At 55.2% G+C, this 18161-nt stretch overlaps 1 protein-coding gene across 4 annotated transcripts in view; it reads left to right on the plus strand.

Annotated features, from left to right (window-relative positions):
* The window catches only part of STIM1 (stromal interaction molecule 1), a 129101-nt gene that overhangs the window by 96328 nt on the left and 14612 nt on the right, over positions 1-18161 (plus strand). For all 4 annotated transcript variants that reach the window (XM_054973337.1, XM_054973335.1, XM_054973338.1 and 1 more), the window contains one exon: positions 13500-13677. In XM_054973337.1, coding sequence (XP_054829312.1) covers positions 13500-13677 — 178 coding nt within the window. The remainder of the gene's footprint in view (positions 1-13499; positions 13678-18161) is intronic.

An 18161-nucleotide genomic window follows, 5' to 3' on the forward strand; every position in this document is an offset into this window, starting at 1 on the left:
TTCCATTAGAGGCTGTGAAGGTGAAGGAGCCCTTGATAATACGGCTGGGCGCATTGGTCCTGTGAGGGCGTGGTTTGCATGGATAGCCCCAGGCTTGCTTGTGGCGGACGGTCCCTGGGTTTCTGTTTTGCCGGGTTGGCCCTTGGTACAGGTGCCTAGTAGCATCACATCAAGGGGCTCTTCTTTTCCACCCCTTTCTTTCCATTGCATCTGAGAAAGTAAGCCGTGACTCACAGTAACCTCATATTGGAGTAAATGCTGTTAGTCTTTAAGCTGCCCCGGACTTCTGTTTCTAACAACGACAACTGCACTTATATACGGCCCTTCCGGACAGATTAGTGGACAAAGTCAGTGTTGTTATTATCCCCACAATGCAGCTGGGGTGCTGTGCTGAGAGGAGCGGCTTCCCCAAGGCCACCTGCTGAGCTCATGGCAGGAGCGGGAGTCGAACTCGCAGGGTGCAGATTTGCATCCCAACCGCTTAACCGTCACGCTACAGCCACTCTCCCTTTGCTACAGTAGACTAACCGCGGCTTCCCTGCTGAAACTGCCTCTTAGAGCCTGTGAGAGGGAAGGATCTTCTGGGATGGAGCATATGAGGTATTGGAAAAGCTTCAGCAAAGTGATGATGGGAGAACGGCAGATAGGAAGGGGGTTCGTTCTTTGCTGTATGAAAGCTACCCTAATCCCTCTATAGCCCTCAGAAATGCATCCAGATTTGTTGCTGGCCTCGGAGCCTGCGGCTTCCCACTGTCGTCCTGTTTTGGTGCAGAGACCTTGAAGTCAGGGTCAGGGTCGGGTCGTCTAGGGACCCACATGCGTTTCCTCTGGCTTATGTCCGCCTCCCCCTTCTCACGTTGGGCCTGCCGCTTATGTAGGCCCCTGGAGGATGTAACAGGCTGAGAAGGACATCCAGGGATCTGGCAGAGGAAGCCAGGTGGGCCAGCGCTGTGGTGAACGGGCAGCCCCCAGCCAGGGCCGCTGCCAGGTTGACCTTGGTTCTGTCGTGGGAGGGGTGAGCAGGACGTGCCTGGGAAGGGCAGCAGGAGGCCGGCGGAGATTGCCAGTTGATGCCTTGGAGAGAGAAGCCGAGGCACGGGGAGGGGGGAGTGTGAAAGTTTGCTCCAAGGAAAGGAGGAAGGAAGGAAGGAGGAGCGGTGAAGCCCCAGCCTCTTGCCTGCAGAGATGAGTTAGGGGCTGACGGAGCTCCGAAGGGTGAGGAGGTGGCTCTGCTGCTCTGGCCACAGAGGATCCAGCTTCCCGCAAAACCCGTTTCTTACAGGCCAGCTGAACCCGGGACCACAGATTATTATTCTTGTTGTTGTTGTTGTTTTATAGTCTGCCGTTTCACTGAGATCCAAATCGGATTAAATAGTGCAAGCGAATACAATATAACAGCAAGGATGTTCGCAGAGCAAAAATACAATATAATCAACGGATGGGGCATTCAGTGAAAACAGGTACAATAGGGTATGATAGCTGCAAATTTGAAAAATAGCATAAAGCTGAAGACAGAGATGAAAACCTTTCTGAATTAAGGTGCGAGTAACTAACACGACATCTTTAGCAATGTTGAACTACCCAGTAGGAGCACATCTCCTTCATCAGACAGTACTCAGTAGCCTAGTTTACAGGCCCCGTCCTTTACCAAGGTGTCTCTCTTGATCCGTTCCTTATGACACAGCCCTATAATCTGCGTAGAAAGCAGTCCCAGATGAAACGGAAATAGTGCTTCCCGGTTCATTCGGTCTGTGATACCGACAGAGATCTTTCAGCCCCCTCCCCGCCGCCCCACTCCAGGGGCTGCGTGGTTGTGATGTAGTGGTTAGAAGGGGAAGCAAAGCACACAGGCTTGGCGAGAGCCGTGTTTCTGGCGTGGGGCCCGGATGGGCCGGTTCATCGGCTGCTGCTGCTGCGCTCTTTTTGCTATTTCTGAAAACGGGCAATCCAAACTGGCCGCACACGTAGCGTGGGAAGTGATGCCTGTTTTGTGGGAGGTCATGCTCAGGCTTTGATGCAAGAGCGGGTTTAAGAGCAGAGTGAATGGTTTATTCCTCACTCTTAAGTGCTCCCTTCCCTTCCGAGATTCCAGGCGGCTGTCGTGGATGTAGGCCAGGGACAGGCAGCCAGTTTTGAAACCTGCTCTTTGGATAGCCTAGAATAGGGGGCCTTTCCCTTCAGACTTCCCACCGCTGATAACGGAGCGGAAAATAATACCCAACGGGACAGGGGGGGGGGGACGGGGGACTGGAGCGGCCTTCAGTCCTTGGCTACCTGCTGCGATTGCTGAATTCTGCAAAAGGCAACGCGTGATGCACGTTTCCTTCTATCCTGGCGAGATCGAGGTGCTTCACACAGCTCTGGGTGTGCAGTCGGAGCAGGACGCATGTGGAAGGCATCGTCTCCGGCGAGCATTTTTCCTCTGCTGCTCTCCCTTTCCTAGTGCGTTGGAGGTCTTTGGGGCAAGAGCATTGCTCTGGGGGTCTTTGGAGTCCTTGCTCTTTTTATGCCCGTTGTGCCATGCCGTGATGCTACGTTGGCACCGCCACCCGTGTGAGTGCTTGCTGTGGCTCTGCTGCTGTCTAAAACTCTCCGCAGCCTTGCCGGGAGGTGAAAGGGACGGGTGGCTCGCAGGGGGCAAGCCTGCAGATCCGCCACCAGCAATTTGTGCACCCCCTGACAGGCAACGCGCAGTCCCGTGCTAAAGGCTTCTTTATGTGAGATCTGATTCTGCTCTGCCAGTATGTTCTGGCGTCTCTCCTCTGCACCGTGAATCTCAGACGGTTCTCTTTTTCTGTAGCTTGAAAAGCATGATTTTCCAGATCGTTTTCTAGTGGATCTCACAGGCCTGGTTTGCTGCTTGGAGGAGGCCTTGAAAAGAAGGGGCTAGAAATGGGAATCCTTGCCTGGCAACCCCTCTTTGGGCCTTCTGCCCATGCTGAGTCCGTCCCAGAAATGTTCCGTGTGTTTGGGCTTAGCTCAACAGGGTGCATTTTCTGTCCCCTTTTAGCGACTCCTCATCTCTGCTCCCTTTTCCCGCACCCCTGCCCAGCCCAAACGGATCTGCCCATGGGGAGGCTTCCGTTAGACCTCGCTGTAAGCTCTCCCTCTGGTGCAAGGTGTACTTGGCACGGGGAGGGGGGAACCCTCAGTGGCAGAGGGCGCAGTGGGGGCTGGGGAGGCTTCTAGGCCCGGCCCTGTTGCAGGCTCAGACCTATCAGAAGTACCGGGAGGTCCAAAGCTGGAAACAGGGTCACGGTTAAAATGACGTGTGGGTCTGGTCTATCCTGCAAACCCTTCCACTCGAATCTCTTCCAGCTAGGGAAATGGGAGGGTCTGGGTTGGGCAGTGGAAGCTGAGCATCACGGGAAGAACTGCTGTTGCTTAGGGGTTCAGCGGTCGGGTTGCGAATCAGCCCTCTGCTGGTTCGACTCCCATGACTGCCCTGAGCTCAGCAGGTGGCCTTGGTTAAGCCGCTCCTCTCAGTCCCAGGCTCCCCAGCTGTATTGCGAGGATTGTAACAACACTCACTGCTTTGAGTGGGGTATGTAAGTGCAGGTATTATTATTCGTGGTTGTTATTATTCCATGCGTAAGGTCTCAGGCTCAACCCGGGGAACTGCTGCCTGTCAGAATCGGCAATGCTGGGTGGGCCAGTGGCCTTGACGGCCTTTAGGCTGGGCCCCTACAGCCCAAATTACGCTGTTAAATCAGACGCTGGTGCCCTTTGGGAAAGACCCACATGGAGAGGCCTGTGGTTTGCCTAAATGCCTGGGACCATGCTTGAAAATCTGACTGCAAGGGAACCATTTGGTTTAATCGGAAAGAGTTGATTAATCAACCATCATAATGATCGGGCTTTGCAATCCTGGCCACTTTAAATATTTACAGTCCAGTGCGCTGTGTTTAAATTCCCAGTGCCTGGCAATGAGCTGCCCTGCAGCGTTGGCAGACGCCCATTAACAATCCGTGCAAGTCCTGTTTCCACGTAGTAATTTGGCCTCCTGGTCTAAAGAGCTGGAGAAACGCAAGACAGGTGGGGAAATGCCAGTTTGGTGGTTATAGGCCACAGGTGGGCAGATAATGACGGAAGGTGGAGTGGGTTATCTCACCATCCGGACCCCGGGAGCGTTTTATCCCTCGAGCGGCAGCTTAGCAGTTTCTAGGGGAGGATTGGCCCGCTGGACTGCAATGTCAGCTCTGAAGGTCCTGTGAAAACTGGAGGTCATGAAGAGCGAGCGGAGCTGGAGAGAGCGCAAGAGAGGGACGTAGCTTGGTCTCTGCTGGCGTTGGAGGGCTTGGAGTCGGACGCTGGCTCAGAGCTCTTAAAAGTGGACGAAGAGAAGATGTGACCCTCGGGGTGAAAAGTTCGCCCAGTCCGACTGTAGACCAACAGATTCTGCAGAGTTCTGGCCATTCCACAGGTTTCTCGAAATCTGTTTGGAGGTAGGGAGACCCTCTTCAAGTAAAGCTGGGGACTGCTGTGTATGTGCTGCCCCGTCCAGCTCCCTGCCTCTGAATGTGCCGGCTTCAGGCTTTCGTTCACGAGATGAATGGGCTGTTTTGCTCCACAAGTCCTTGCAAGGTTTTTATCCTGCCTCTGAAGCCTTTAAAAGTGGTGTGGTCAAACCACGGTAAATGGTCAAGTCAGCTGTCGGCTCAAGGGGAGAGGATTGAAGGGTTTTTAAAAATTCTGATCTCAAAATAGTTAAGAGTCCAGTAGCACCTTTAAGACTAACCAACTTTATTCTGGCATAAGCTTTCGAGAACCACAGCTCTCTTAGTCAGATGCAATAGTAAAGAGTCTAGTAGCACCTTTAAGATTACCAACTTTATTGTAGCATAAGCTTTTGAGACCCACAGCTCTCTTCATCAGATGCAACTTTATTGTAGCATAAGCTTTTGAGACCCACAGCTCTCTTTGTCGGATGCATCTGACGATGCATCTCTTCATCAGATGCAATAGTAAAGAGTCTAGTAGCACCTTTAAGATTACCAACTTTATTGTAGCATAAGCTTTTGAGACCCACAGCTCTCTTCATCAGATGCAACTTTATTGTAGCATAAGCTTTTGAGACCCACAGCTCTCTTCATCAGATGCAACTTTATTGTAGCATAAGCTTTTGAGACCCACAGCTCTCTTTGTCAGATGCATCTGACGATGCATCTGACGAAGAGAGCTGTGGTTCTCAAAAGCTTCTGTTACAATAAAGTTGGTTAGTCTTAAAGGTGCTACTGGACTCTTTACTCTTTTGCAACCACAGACTAACACGGCTAACTCCTCTGTTCTCAGAATGGTTGTGTGCTGTCGCCACATTCTGTGTGATACAGCAGTCCTGCGGTCTCTTGCTGAATTGGCATCTTCCACCAGAAGAAAACTGTCTGGATACAATAGAGTAGCCTTTGAGTCCAATATGTACCTGGAGTTCTGCGCGGGAAAGCTGATTCCCGGGTGTAATTGTGGGTCTGATTTGGATCCAGGCAGTGATGTATCAGCAGAAGAAGCTTCAGTCTCCCCCCCCCCACCTCCCCCTGCGTTTTCCTGACCCAAGGAAGTCCCAGAGAGACCCATTCGCTCTTTGGAGAAACTTAATGCGTACTGCAGAATTTTCGTCCAGTGGGCACCCTTGAGCACCCTTCGGGAGCTTTGACTCTGGAAAGATTATGCTCTAAAAATCTTGCAGGTCTCTAAGGTGCCACTGGACCCATATCCTGCTGTTCTACTGCAGACCAAAACGGCAACCCGCCTAACCATCCTTAATGCGTACTGAGTGCTGGGCAGAAGTTTCCCCACTGGGACAAATAGCCGCCCAAGGGGAAGACCGCAAAGCCCCTTCTTCTTGCGCACTGAGTTCTTGATCCAAATCAAGCCCACGCATGCCTGGACATGCGAACCCTTGAGCACAGCTGCCTAAGTATCCAGTGATCTGGCCCTCAGTATGTGACTTGTTCTTGCAAGCAACGGCTGCTGCCCCCGTTGGCTGCAGGAGAGGGCGTGGCTTGTGGCCTTCAAGTCAGGAGCCAACCACCACAGCCGAAGGGGCCCCTTGCCTCGCCGGTGGAATTTGGTCCACGGGCCAAAGCCAGCCGGCAATAAGAGGACTGCCGAGGAAGAGAACGACAGATTTTTTTTTGCCCCTCTTGCAGTTCAGAGAGGTTTTTAGTTCTGTCCAGGGGCCGGATCAGAGAGTGTGGAGTAGTGGTTAGGCAGGGTGTCAGACTAAGAGTGCGGGGACCTGGGTTCCAGTCCTTTCGCTGCTGTGAATTTCAGTGGGTAACTTTGGACCAATCACACTCTCTGACCCCACCTACTTCGCAGGGCTGTCGTGAGGATAAAGCGGAAGAGGAAGGGAAATTATTCTGAGCTCCTGGGAGGAAGGACAGGCTCCAAAGCGCGTGAGGGAGTGATCTGAGCAGGGAACGAGTTTGTTCTGCCCGTGGAAGGGAAACTGGCCACGCGTGTCCCTTTGCTGGTGGGCCGCAGCGGGGAAGGTCGCCTCTCGTGCATCGTCAGCGTGGAAGGGGGGGCCTGCTGGAAGAAGCACCTGTCCCGGCTGCAGATCCCGGGGCTGCTGGCTGCCAGGGCAGAGGAGGGGTGTGGAGGTCACAGGGCCCTGCCCAGCGGGTTTGGGGGTGCTTTGGAGGGGGCGGGAAACCGTCCCGCGACTCCCTCTGCTTTGCTTGCCTCCTTGCTCTGGAATTCCATCCCTGCCCTCGGAGGTTGTTTACGGCCGACGTTTGTTTGTGTGACCCTGTCGCCATAGCGCCCGGCCAGCCCAGCTCCAGGGTGCTCCGTGCGGGCGGCCAGGCTGGAGGGGGCGGCAAGCAGACGCCGCCGGGGCTGTGTCCCCGGCCCTCTTGGGTCCCACTCCGGCCTCTCCGCTGAAGGAGGCTTGGTGCTGCTAGGAGCCTGGGGCCACCCCCTCGTGCCCTCCCCTGCTCTGCCAGGGCTGGCGTCCCTCTGTGGTGCCCGCTTTGCAGCTTTCCCTTCGCAAGACAAGCATGGCCCACTTCTGAGTCAGCACTGAGCGTGCTCCAGAACTGAGGTTACCTGCTGCCAAGAGATTTGTGGAGGTTGCTGCCGCAGAGACTGTGTGGAAAAGCACAACACACACACACACACACACACACACACACACACGGTTGAAAACTCAGCAGTATGAGGAAGGCTCCCCCACTCCCAGGGGAAACTAGCCAGCCAGAAGCAAAGGTTCAAAAAGGCAGCGCATTGTGGAGCGTCTCTCTCCAGGGGCCTGACTTCTGCAGCCCTCTGGTTCTTCACCCCTCCCGCCCCCTCATTTATCAGCAAAGCAGCCCTGCGTTGGCTCCTTTTCACATGGCTAAAGTCTTTCCTTAGGTTTGGGGGAGGGAGGGAGCAGAAGCCTTTCTGCCCCGGGGCACACCTAGGAGGGTAGCTTTAGGTGGGTAGCCGTGTTGATCTGCAGTAGAACAGCAGGATTTACAGACCGAGAAGACTTTTGGGATAGGAGCCTTTGAGAGTCAACGCTCTCTTCTTCAGATATCTTGGAAGCTCATCTCCGTAAAATAGTGTTGGTTTCTAAGTTGCTGCTGGACTCACACCCCTGCTAGTCTGTTGCAGTCAGAACAGAAGAAGAGTCCTGTGGGACCCTAAAGACAAATGTGTGTTTTGTAGCAGACACCTTCATCGGCTCAGGGAAATGGGAGACTAGACCTTAAACCTACCATGATTTCGAGCTAGCCGTAGATTCCTAGAATTGGAAGGGGCCTTACAGACTATCGAGTCCAACCCCCTGCCCAGTACAGGAACAGCCTAAAGCATCCCTGACAAGGATTTGTCCAGCCACGCCTTGAAGATGGTCAGCGAGGGGGGACCCACCACACGTCCCTAGGCAGCCATTTCCACTGCTGAAGTGCTGTGTGAGGAGCGAATTTGTGTTTGAGGAGATACGATTCCAAAAACTGAGATTTCCATGATGCACAACAAAAGGAGAAATTATGGGATAACAACGTCCAAGGATTCACTTGAGCAATTAAATGGCAATTCAGAGCGTGCCTCTTTGGTGTAAAGCCAGAAATCCCCACCTGAATACCACCAGGCATACGGTGTTTAAAAGAGGGCTGTTCAGACCTGCATGCAGAGGAAATCCACGTCGCCCGGGAGTGCCCCGGGAGCGCCCCGGGAGCTCTGACATTGCTGCCTTCCTGCCTCAAAAGCGGGCTTGGGTTAGTCTTCTGCTGTAAATGCTGCTGCTAACTTTAGATTCCCGTGATCTCACCGAAGACTGCGTCGGCAGCTTCCTGAACCAGGCAGACAGGCATTTTACCAACAGAGGTAGCAGAGTAAGGAGACAGGATATTTTCTTTACAAACTGGTTTTGGATTCCCCTGAAAAACATCCTTTTTTATAAGGGGGTGGGGTAGAATTCTCCAGCCATGAAACGGCAGCTGTGATGGCCGTTTTGGTCGTGCGCCGTGTGGGGATGGAGGGCCCGAGTCCGGTTGCCACGGAGCCAGTTCATCAGTGGCCCTAAGCAAAGGCAAGCCATGCCTGCTGGCTGGCAAAACAGCCTGTGTGGAAAATTACTTGGCAAGCAAGAGATCCAGAACACAAAAGGAACTTGTTGTGGAGTCAGACTGTTGGCCCGTCTGGGTCAGGTGGAGGGCCACAATACTGGGGTCAGCCGCGTCTCCAGCACTTTCCCCTTGGGGCTCGAGAGCCAGAGCTGCTTCACACCTGGCAGCCGAGCCGGATAAGCCCTGTCTCCTCCGCAGTGTAGCCTCTCTCTCAATCACTGTTTCCTTCCCCGCTTCCTCTGGGGAGCGCAGGGTGGCACCCATGGATCCCTCGGTAGCATTTTATCCTTACAACAGCTCAGTGAGGCTGGCTAGGTGGGGCGGTCCAAGGTCACCTGTGAACTTCATAGGTGAGTGGAGATGTGAACCCAGCCGTCCCCAGCTCTCTGTTACGCAGCGTTAGCTCTCATGTGAGCGCAGGTTGGGTGAGTACTGCTGATCAGGATCCCAGCTGCGTGCACACGACGTGCCTTCCACCTGTAAATGCCTTTTAGACGTCCCGGAAAGGTGGCCGACCCACAGCGGGAGTGCAGGGGCCAGTTTCCTGCTGCGCTGTGCATAACGGGCAGTCAGCCCCACACTCGCTTGGGGTGCTCCTCTCCTGTGTCATGCACAGAACGCCCCCTCGTGTGCTCTCTGCCACCTTCCTGCATGCTGCGTTACGGAGCACCACCTTGCTGAGAAATACTCTCCACAGCACATGGTTTGCAGTCTCTCCCATTAACAACAACAACAACAACATTCGATTTATATACTGCCCTTCAGGACAACTTAATGCCCACTCAGAGCAGTTTACAAAGTATGTCATTATTATCCCCACAACAAAACACCCTGTGAGGTGGGTGGGGCTGAGAGAGCTCTGAGGGAGCTGTGACTAGCCCAAGGTCACCCAGCTGGCTTCAAGTGGAGGATGAGGAATCAAATCCGGCTCTCCTGATTAGAGTCCCGCCGCTCTTAACCACTACACCAAACCAGCTCCCAAGACAATCAGTGGGGAACTGGACTGCCAAGAAAGATGACAAAAGTTGGGAAGACAGCTTGGATTGCTTCTCTCTCTCTCTCTCTCTCTCTCTCTCACACACACACACACACACACACGCACGCGCGCGTGCGCGCGTGCGCACACACACACACACACACGCTTTAGTGTTTGGCAGGTGTTTCCAAAGCAAAACAGACCCATTATCTTCCTGGTAGAATGATCTAATATGAATTAGTAAGGACCCATCTGAAGGAAGTGGCATTATGAATACAGGCACTCTGCCAAGAAGGCTCTGTCTCTCTTTGTGTGTGTGTGTGTGTGTGTGAGAGAGAGAGAGAGAGAGATTCTTGCAGTGGCTAGGGGAGCATAGGGGAGCAAAGGGGTCTGGTGGCCTCTCTCTCTTGGCCTATCAAATGCAGGTAGGTCCAGTTCTCAAAGCACCGTGTCCCCCCTGCAGTGTTTTCAATGGAGCCCGCGCTGTGACTGAATGCTGTGCGGGTGGGGTATCACGGAGCATAACTTGCAGTCGTCTACAAACAGCCTGTGGTTCTGGGTTCCAGGAGCACGGTTTGCTGGACCGTGCCACTCTTGCAGAACGTTCGGCCCGGAATCACGAGGGACCCGCTTTTCCTGTGCAGCCTAATGTTGCGAGGGAAGCTGGGGTGGGGTGCGTTGTGGTTCTTGGATCCTGTTCTGCGCTGTTATGGAGCCAGCTGCCAAGAGACAGCCAAGGAGCGCCTTTTGTTGGTGCAAGGAAGGTTGGGAATCCGGGCACGGCTCTAACATGGGCGCGGGCCCACTCTGCCCGGCAAAAGTGCCTGCCAAGGAGGCGTCTCCTTTCCTGTTCCAGCCGCTCTGGATTTCTGCCTCGCGGGAGGTTCTGTTGCCCGTGATGTGCCCCTTTTGGACCCCGGGGCGCTACCGTCTGACCTGGAGAGAAAAGGAGAGGCTTTCTGCTCTGCCCCTTCATCAGGTAACTGTTGAGTGTGTTTTCCGAACCCAGAGATAATCCCTCGAAGAATGGCTCTTTCCTTGTTTAGGGCCCCACCGAGGGCTCCTTGGATCCCTGCCAGTCTAATCTCCAAGTCCAGCCGTGGTCTGATTGCTCCCAGCTCCAAGCAAAGCCTGAATAACGTTCTCAGGCTGAACAGCACGGCCTCTTCCCCCCCTGTTCAGGGGCTTACATAACTACCTCCTGGGAATCTTTCCATTTTAGGTGAAACGAGGAGTGCCTCAGAGCCCCAGTTCCAGCCGGAGTCCTCTTCCTAACTCTGCAGAGAGGGCAGGAGGGGCCACAGGGCTGACTAGTGCGTGCTGGCCTGGCGTGTGCCATGCTGCTGTGATGGGCTGACCGGCTTGCCTGCCTGCCTCTGGCAGGGCCCAGTGACAGGTGCCCCGGAGGAAAGCTCATAGCCGAGCAAGGACCCATCCGCACGGGAAGAGGGGCCAGGGCTCAACAGCCAAGCGCATAGGGAGGGCTGCGTGTTCCCCACAGGAATGGGGAACAGGGGACCTGTCCGCTTGGGGCCAGGGGAAGGTGAACCGCTTAGGAATTGAAGCACAGGAGGGCTGACCCATCTCGAGCCAGGTTTGGGGCCAAGGAGCCTGCCCAGTGCCAGAGTGCGGGGCTGGAACGGAGACGCAAGCAGTCACATAGGGTGGGGGTGGGGTGGGGGGTCACGGGGGAGCAGCCAGGCTGAAAGGCAGGAGACGTCCGGCGCACTCCTGGAGCGGGGCCACAGCTCCCCCGGGGAACCAGCCTCTCTGCCCAGGTCTCGAGAGGCCCCGCAGTGGTGGCTGTCTTCAGGGCTAAGCGCCTGTGCCGTGCCGTGGTGAGAGTGTCACACTGAGACTTGTGAGGCCTGGGTGCGAGTCCCCACTCTGCTTACGGAGTGTTGCTGAGCCAGTCGCACACACTCCGCTTAGCCTACCTCACTGGGGTATTGTGAGGAGAAAAGGCAGAAGGGAGCCTATCAAAGCCGCCCTGAGTGCCTTGGAGGAAAGGGGATAAAAACAGACAGGATAGATGCTGGGTAAGAACACGGTCGTTTCCCCAGGTTTCTGGCTCAGAGTGTGTGTGTGGGGGGTGTGTGTGTGTTTCCTCTTGTCCAAACAATGTTTGCATTTGGTTGTGTTGTTTTTGGACATCTAATGCTGTGGTTTTTGTCGTAAGCTGCTGTTCACCTTTTTAAAAATTATGAATTGTTTCATTGCTTGTGGTTGTGAAAGGGCCCTTCCAGTCCAGGGTACAGGAGAAATGAACGAATAGCCCCAGGAGCTGGACAGGTGCGGGTGGCCTGGCCTGGCCAGAATCCACAACAGCCATAACTCTAGGAGTGTCCAGTTATTCGGTCTTTTGAGGAAGAAGTCGCCGCTCATACCAACTTGGTGTTAGAATATGTGTTGATTTCTGAGGATGCCTGCGTACTTCCAGATTACTTGCCTCTGTTTCATGGAGGCTAAATAATAGTTAAGGCAAATGGACTCCACACCATGTCCTTATATAGCAAAAAAACCTGGCGTTACAACACTAAATGACTGCCTTCCGTACAGCCTTATCACTATGTGAATGTGTGGCATATTCACAACAATTGTGTGTGGACTTATTTTCAGTTATTTGGAAACCCTTGATAGATGCTTACGTGTAGACCCTCCACAAGTGTTGTCACATTTGTTTCTGTTTTGTACGAGGTTTGTTTTAATTTTTAAAAGAATTTTTTAAAATAGAAAAGCAGTTGATAGTCTCGATGTAGGATAAATCCCATGTTCCTGACGAGAGAGGGTTGCAGTATGAGAGCTGGGAGAAGGAGCGACCTTCACGTCGGAAGTGCAGTCCCAGGGGGAAGGCATCAAGCGGTTGGTACCCGTACAGAGCATGACCTAGAAAGGCGCTCTGGGGTCCGGCCGTGGCTGAGCGGTTGAGCCCCTTCTTTACAGGCAAGATGGCCCAGGTCCCACCCCCCACCCCCACCCCCGCAATTGAAAGGCTCTCTAGGTCAGGTGCTGTGAGTGACTTTTCTCTGCTGAAACCCCGGAGCGCTCAGTCACCTCTTTTGGGGGTGGGGGCTGAGACCTGAAGGCAGGATTTGTGTTTTGCACGCAGAAGGTCCCACGTACAGGTAGCCGGTGCCTGCAAGGCACTTTTTCTGGGCGAGCCCCTGAAGGGGAGAGCGGCGGGCGGAGCCAGAGGGGACCGCTGGTGTGACTCACAAAAAGGCAGCTTTGCCCATGTTGCCTCTGCCCTGCTGTCGAGGGATTCTGAAATGCTGTTGACTCCCCTCTTTGCCAGAGGCAAGGCCAGGCGGCCGCAGACAGCCCACTCCGTCAGGTCTGGGCCCTGTGAGGTCTTTTGCCTTTGTGCTCAGACAGACCAAGGCAGCTGTTCTTGTGCGGCCACGCCTTCTGGTGTACCCCCTTGGGGTGGCGCGGAGGCCTGCCCCTTTGCAGGGCTATGCCCGATGCGGAATGCAGCCTGATTCAGAAGCTTGCAGTATTCGTTTTTTTTTATTTATGCCATTTCTCTGCCCCCTCTTGAGAGTCCTGCTCAGGGCCCCTTACAGCCCAAACCATGTCACAGTATTAAAAACAAGCCTTCGTAACCTAAGCAGCATAAACAGTTATCCATAAAACAAGCAGACCTTCAAAGAGCCTCAGAAAAGAGAGTATTCCAAAGGAAGGGGGGTGCCACCCCAGATAATGCCCTGCCTCTAGTTGCCCCCCACCTCTCCTCTGGTGGTTGGGGGCACAAGGGCGGGGCTGGAGAGGCAGATCTTAACAGGCGGGCTGGAGAGTGTGGGAGGAGATGGTGCGCCTGCTGTTTCCTCTTAGAAGCTGGACTTGCAAGAGGCACGAGTGGCGCCTCCTCTGCCGCTTGCCCAGCAGTGCGCCAAAGGACAGGAAGGGGGTGGCGGGCAGGTGGGCTTCCTTCTCTCAGTGTCCTGCTGTGGCTTTTGTTTCCCCAGTGACCCGTCACAACCACTTGAAAGACTTCATGCTGGTGGTGTCTATCGTGATCGGCGTGGGGGGCTGCTGGTTCGCCTACATCCAGAACCGCTACTCCAAAGAGCACATGAAGAAGATGATGAAGGACCTCGAAGGTCTCCACCGCGCCGAGCAGAGTCTTCACGACCTCCAGGAAAGGTGAGCCGGCATGCCGGGAAAGGAGGTCCCCCCTGCGGGAGTCAGAGGCGGCTCTCTGCGTTGGGGCTGGGCTTGTCAGTAGTTGCTGCCTCGGGTCTTTGCGGTCCCTTCTGGACTGATACTCTTGCCCTAAGCAAGAAGCAAGGGGTGAAGGTCCCTAAAAAAGAGACCTGGCCTGGCCTGGCCCTGCCCTCTTCCTGCCTCTGTACTGGCATCTGGATTCCCCACAGGAGCGGACAGAGAGCTTGGCTCAGAGTCTGGGGTGTGTGTGTGTGAGCTGCTCCCTCCAGATGCTCCTCTGGCCCAAGAGATGCCTGTTCAGCCTTGCCTTGAAAATCTCCAAGGACAAAGCAGGCAAACGCGCAGTAAAGAGGCTACGTTTGCTCTCAGCCGTTTACTCCTGTTGCTGGGAAGCACCCTCTCGCCCTTGGTCTGAAATGCACCCCGTTATATTTTGCTTCTTGGCCGTCACGAGTGGATCAGAGGAACGAGGGAGCAAACTCTCTCCATCGCAGCTTAAATTCATGATGCCAGTGAAGCAAGCCGGCTTGGATCTGCTTAATGCGCGCTTGCTCAGGTCACACGTCACACGCATTCAGGGTTTGTCCTTCACATGGGCAGGAACTCCCCGTCTCCAAAGGGCTGTGCACCTCTCAGCTTGGAACCCGCTCAAATTTTACTTATTTGCTACGTTAACAGCCTACTTTTCTCCCTATTGGGGGCCCAAAACGGCTTACAGCATTCTCCTCTCCTCCATTTGATCCTCCCAACAGCCCTGTGAGGTAGGTTCGGCTGAGTGGGTGTGACTGGCCAGCAAACTTCCATGGCAGAGGGAGGATTGGAACCTGGATCTCCCAGATCCTAGTCTGGCACACTAAACATTAGATTACTTTGGCCCCTTTTGCAGTACAGGTGAGGCTTTGAGGGAGCAACCTGTCCTGAATCAGCCTCTTGCTTGGATGGTAAAGAGTGCAGTGGCACCTTTAAGACTAACCAAATTTATTGTAGCATAAGCTTTCGAGAACCACAGCTCTCTTCGTCAGATGCATTGTCAGCTTTCGAGAACCACAGCTCTCTTCGTCAGATGCATCGTCAGCTTTCGAGAACCAAAGCTCTCTTCGTCAGATGCATCTGTAGCATAAGCTTTCGAAAACAACAGCTCTCTGACGATGCATCTGATGAAGAGAGCTGTGGCTCTCAAAAGCTTACGCTGCAATAGAGTTGGTTAGTCTTAAAGGTGCTACTGGACTCTTTACTATTTTGCTGTTACAGACTAACACGGCTAACTGCTCTGGATCTGTTGCTTCGATGGGAGTCTGAACTTGGGTCTCAGATGCAGGCCTGGTGTGATCCCCTGCACCAAACAAGCCTTGAGACGCCATGGGATTCCTTGTTCACTTCCAGCTTCTGAAGGGGCAGGAAATCACCTCCCTCCCCCTGTCCCCCCCCCCCCCACACACACACACTTCCCCTGCCCATCCTCTGGCCTCATTCAGGCGGAATCTTCCCAGAGAATAGGTTGACTGAGAGCTGCAGCCCTGCCGCATCCTCTGGCTCAGGATGGCGTTGCGGAAGAGGCTTCTCCCCCTGAGGCCTGGGGATGCTCCGCCCCGGCCCAGCTGGGGCTGCCGTTCTCTAGAACACACAGAACTCCTGTATCTGGCATGTGGCATTCAGAGGAGCCGCTCCCTTTTACCTCTGGGAGTGTGCCAGCAAGGCATGCCTGAAGCCTCTGAGCTTTCCTGGCCCGCCAGCGCCCCCCCCCCTTCCCAACACGCTGCCGTCCTGCTGGGCCCAGCGGGCTCCCTCCCCGCTGCCGCTGCCGGTGAGCTCCCTTCCCAACTCAGCAAAAGCTCAAAGGCCGCGTTCAGAAGAAGCCACTGCAGCGGCAGCCAGTTCAGGGGAAATGAAGCGACCCTGCTGCTGCTGACCTCCAGCGCCGCCCTGTTTGAGACCTGATAACCTTCTGGAGAACTTCTCCCTGTGGGGGAAATGCCTATTTCTGGTGATTGCCGGCACCACCACACTGGGAAGGAGGGGAAGCCCCCCCCCCCGTGGCGTCTTGAAGGCTCTCTAGGATGGGGGCCTGGCAGGGATGCAGCTGCAGTCCGGACAGCAGTGGCCAGACTGTGGGGGCCAACCCTTTCCCAGCCCTCCAGCGGGGCAGGGGGTGCTGCTCCACGCAGAGGACCGTGCGCTGCTACTTCCTTTCGCAGCATCTGAAGGCTCTGGCCAAGGGAAGGACCGGTCTGCTGCGTGAACGTGGCATCAGCCTTGCAGGAGCGCTCCCCATCTCACAAGAGGTTGTTGGGTGCCCTGATCTGCCCAGAGGAGGGTGCTGAGGAGCAAGGCGATGCCAGCTGGCCCTGCCCAGCGGGTGAGGTGCGGCACTCCCAGGGCGGTGGTGCCAGCCTTGACACGCCCACTGCCAAGAGAAACAAAGCTGCCAGGGCCTGGAGTCTGAACGGCAGCCGGTTTTGCGGTGGCTCTTGTATCATTTCACTTGACACGTTGGCAGATATCTCGCTGGTGGAGGGAAGGGAAGGGAGCAGCCTGAAATCTCTCTGCTGCTTGCAGTGAGCGCTAAGCCATGCCGGCGTTCAAGGCGCCTCCTGGCAAGATCTTGAGGAACAGCATTCTGGAGCCTCCATTCCATGGGCGGTCTGCTCCGGCCTTGGCTGGCATCTCAACCGCAGCTTGTGTTCAGTGGAGGTGCTTCAACTCACCAAAGACCCCAATATGAAGCTGCTTTGTCCTGAACCAGACCTTTGGTCCACCGCGGGCCAGTGTTGTCTGGCAGCATCTCTCCCGGGTCTCTGGCCGAGGTCTTTCCCGTCCCCACTTCCCTGATCCCTTTAGTTGGAGATGCCGGGGACTGAACCTGGGACCTTCCGCACGCCAAGCAGACGTTCTGCCATTAAGCCACGGCCCCTGCCCCAAGCGGTCAGTCTGCTGGTGGCAGGAGACAAGGAAGCAGCTGGTCGTATTCCTGGCTGGGCACCAGAACTAGCCCGACGTGTGATGCCATCCCAGCGGACTGTGCTGGGGTGCCCCAGGTTGCCTGGCACCATCGTGCAGGTTGCTGGGATGGTGGCCTTAATGCTGGCTTCGTTAAAGTACGCTAAAGTCCAGGGCAGTGCCTGGAGGTGAATCAGTGGATGAAGCGGAGGACGCTGCGCACCACTTAGGGTCCCCCGTTGGGAAGCAAAGCAAGGGAGGAATGAAGCAAGTAAACTCGTAAACATGCGGTACCCGCATCTCTTTCACGGGGCCTCCTTTGTTTACCTTTGTGGGCTGGATGCAGACTTGGAAGCGCTGAGACCGGAGTTCTGGTCTCTGGTTGGCCTGACGGCTGGGTCTTTGGCCCGGATGAAAGTTTGCTTCGTCCGTCTGCTTATTTTGGATTTGTGTTACCCAGCGGCGCTCGAGGAAAGCGGTGCTCACAAAAGTAACTCCCCAGAAAACGGTTGAGTTAGTCAGGCTGGGCCCGCAGTCCCGCTTGGGCGACGCTCTGTCTCTTCGCAGGGACCAGCTGCTCTCTCGGCGAGGTGGGCATGCTGGCGACCTCCATGCCCCATTTTAAATCCCTGCCCCCTGGCAGCTCAGAGGTTGAACACGGAGATGATCGTTCCTGACTGCTCCAGCTAGTAGCCAGTGGGAGGCCGTGCCGGTGGGCTTGCCCTTCCTTCCGAAGAAGTCACTTCCGTGGGCAGCTGTCGTATCTTCGTGAAGCAGCGAGTGTGGCACGTTGATGGTGTCGTGAGCGCTTGAACCTGCTGCCGGCGGCTTTCGGGACTGGCCTGGATTTCTGGCACTTGGAGTAAGGGATGGACGACACCAGCGGCTTCCTCTGTTTCCCAAACGGAAAGGTCTCTGCTTCCAGCGCTGCAGCAAACGGGAAAGACTTCTTATCCCGTACCCTTGGCTGGCAGGACACTCTAATGCCCACTCCTTGTATCCCCTGCCGCACTGAGGGGGGCTGTTCCGCCAGAGGACATGGATTTCCCATTTTGCAACGGCCTTGAGCAGGCGGCAGGGCTGGCAGGGCGCCAGGCTGCAGAGGGCGCGGGGTTATCGCCGAGTCTTGGAACATCCTTGAGATTTCTTGCAAGTTGTGGATGAAGACATGTTTTGGCTCCCTTCGCAAACTGAAAACAAACTGTCCTCTGGCGGACGAATCCGTAACCATAAGTGATGAGAACTCTGCACTGCCAGGTTTTTTCCTGCCTTCCAAAGAGCCAACTCTGTCGTCCAGGGGATGCTGGTGCTCCTGCCAGGCTCCCTCAGTTGATGAGGCGCTCCGGCCGCTCGGCTCCTCCGCACTGCTGCCGGCTCCCCCTCTCTCCCCTCCTCATGTGTTTATTCGGCTGCCAACGCCTGGTCTTCCAGGGGGCACATTTTTCACATTCCCTGCAATGTTCTGGGCAGCCTTTACGTAGCCAGGGCTGCTTCTCCAAAGACCTGGAGACCCCCCCTTGTGGTCA

The sequence above is a fragment of the Eublepharis macularius genome, chromosome 3 (assembly GCF_028583425.1).
Source record: "Eublepharis macularius isolate TG4126 chromosome 3, MPM_Emac_v1.0, whole genome shotgun sequence".
NCBI lineage: Eukaryota > Metazoa > Chordata > Lepidosauria > Squamata > Eublepharidae > Eublepharis > Eublepharis macularius.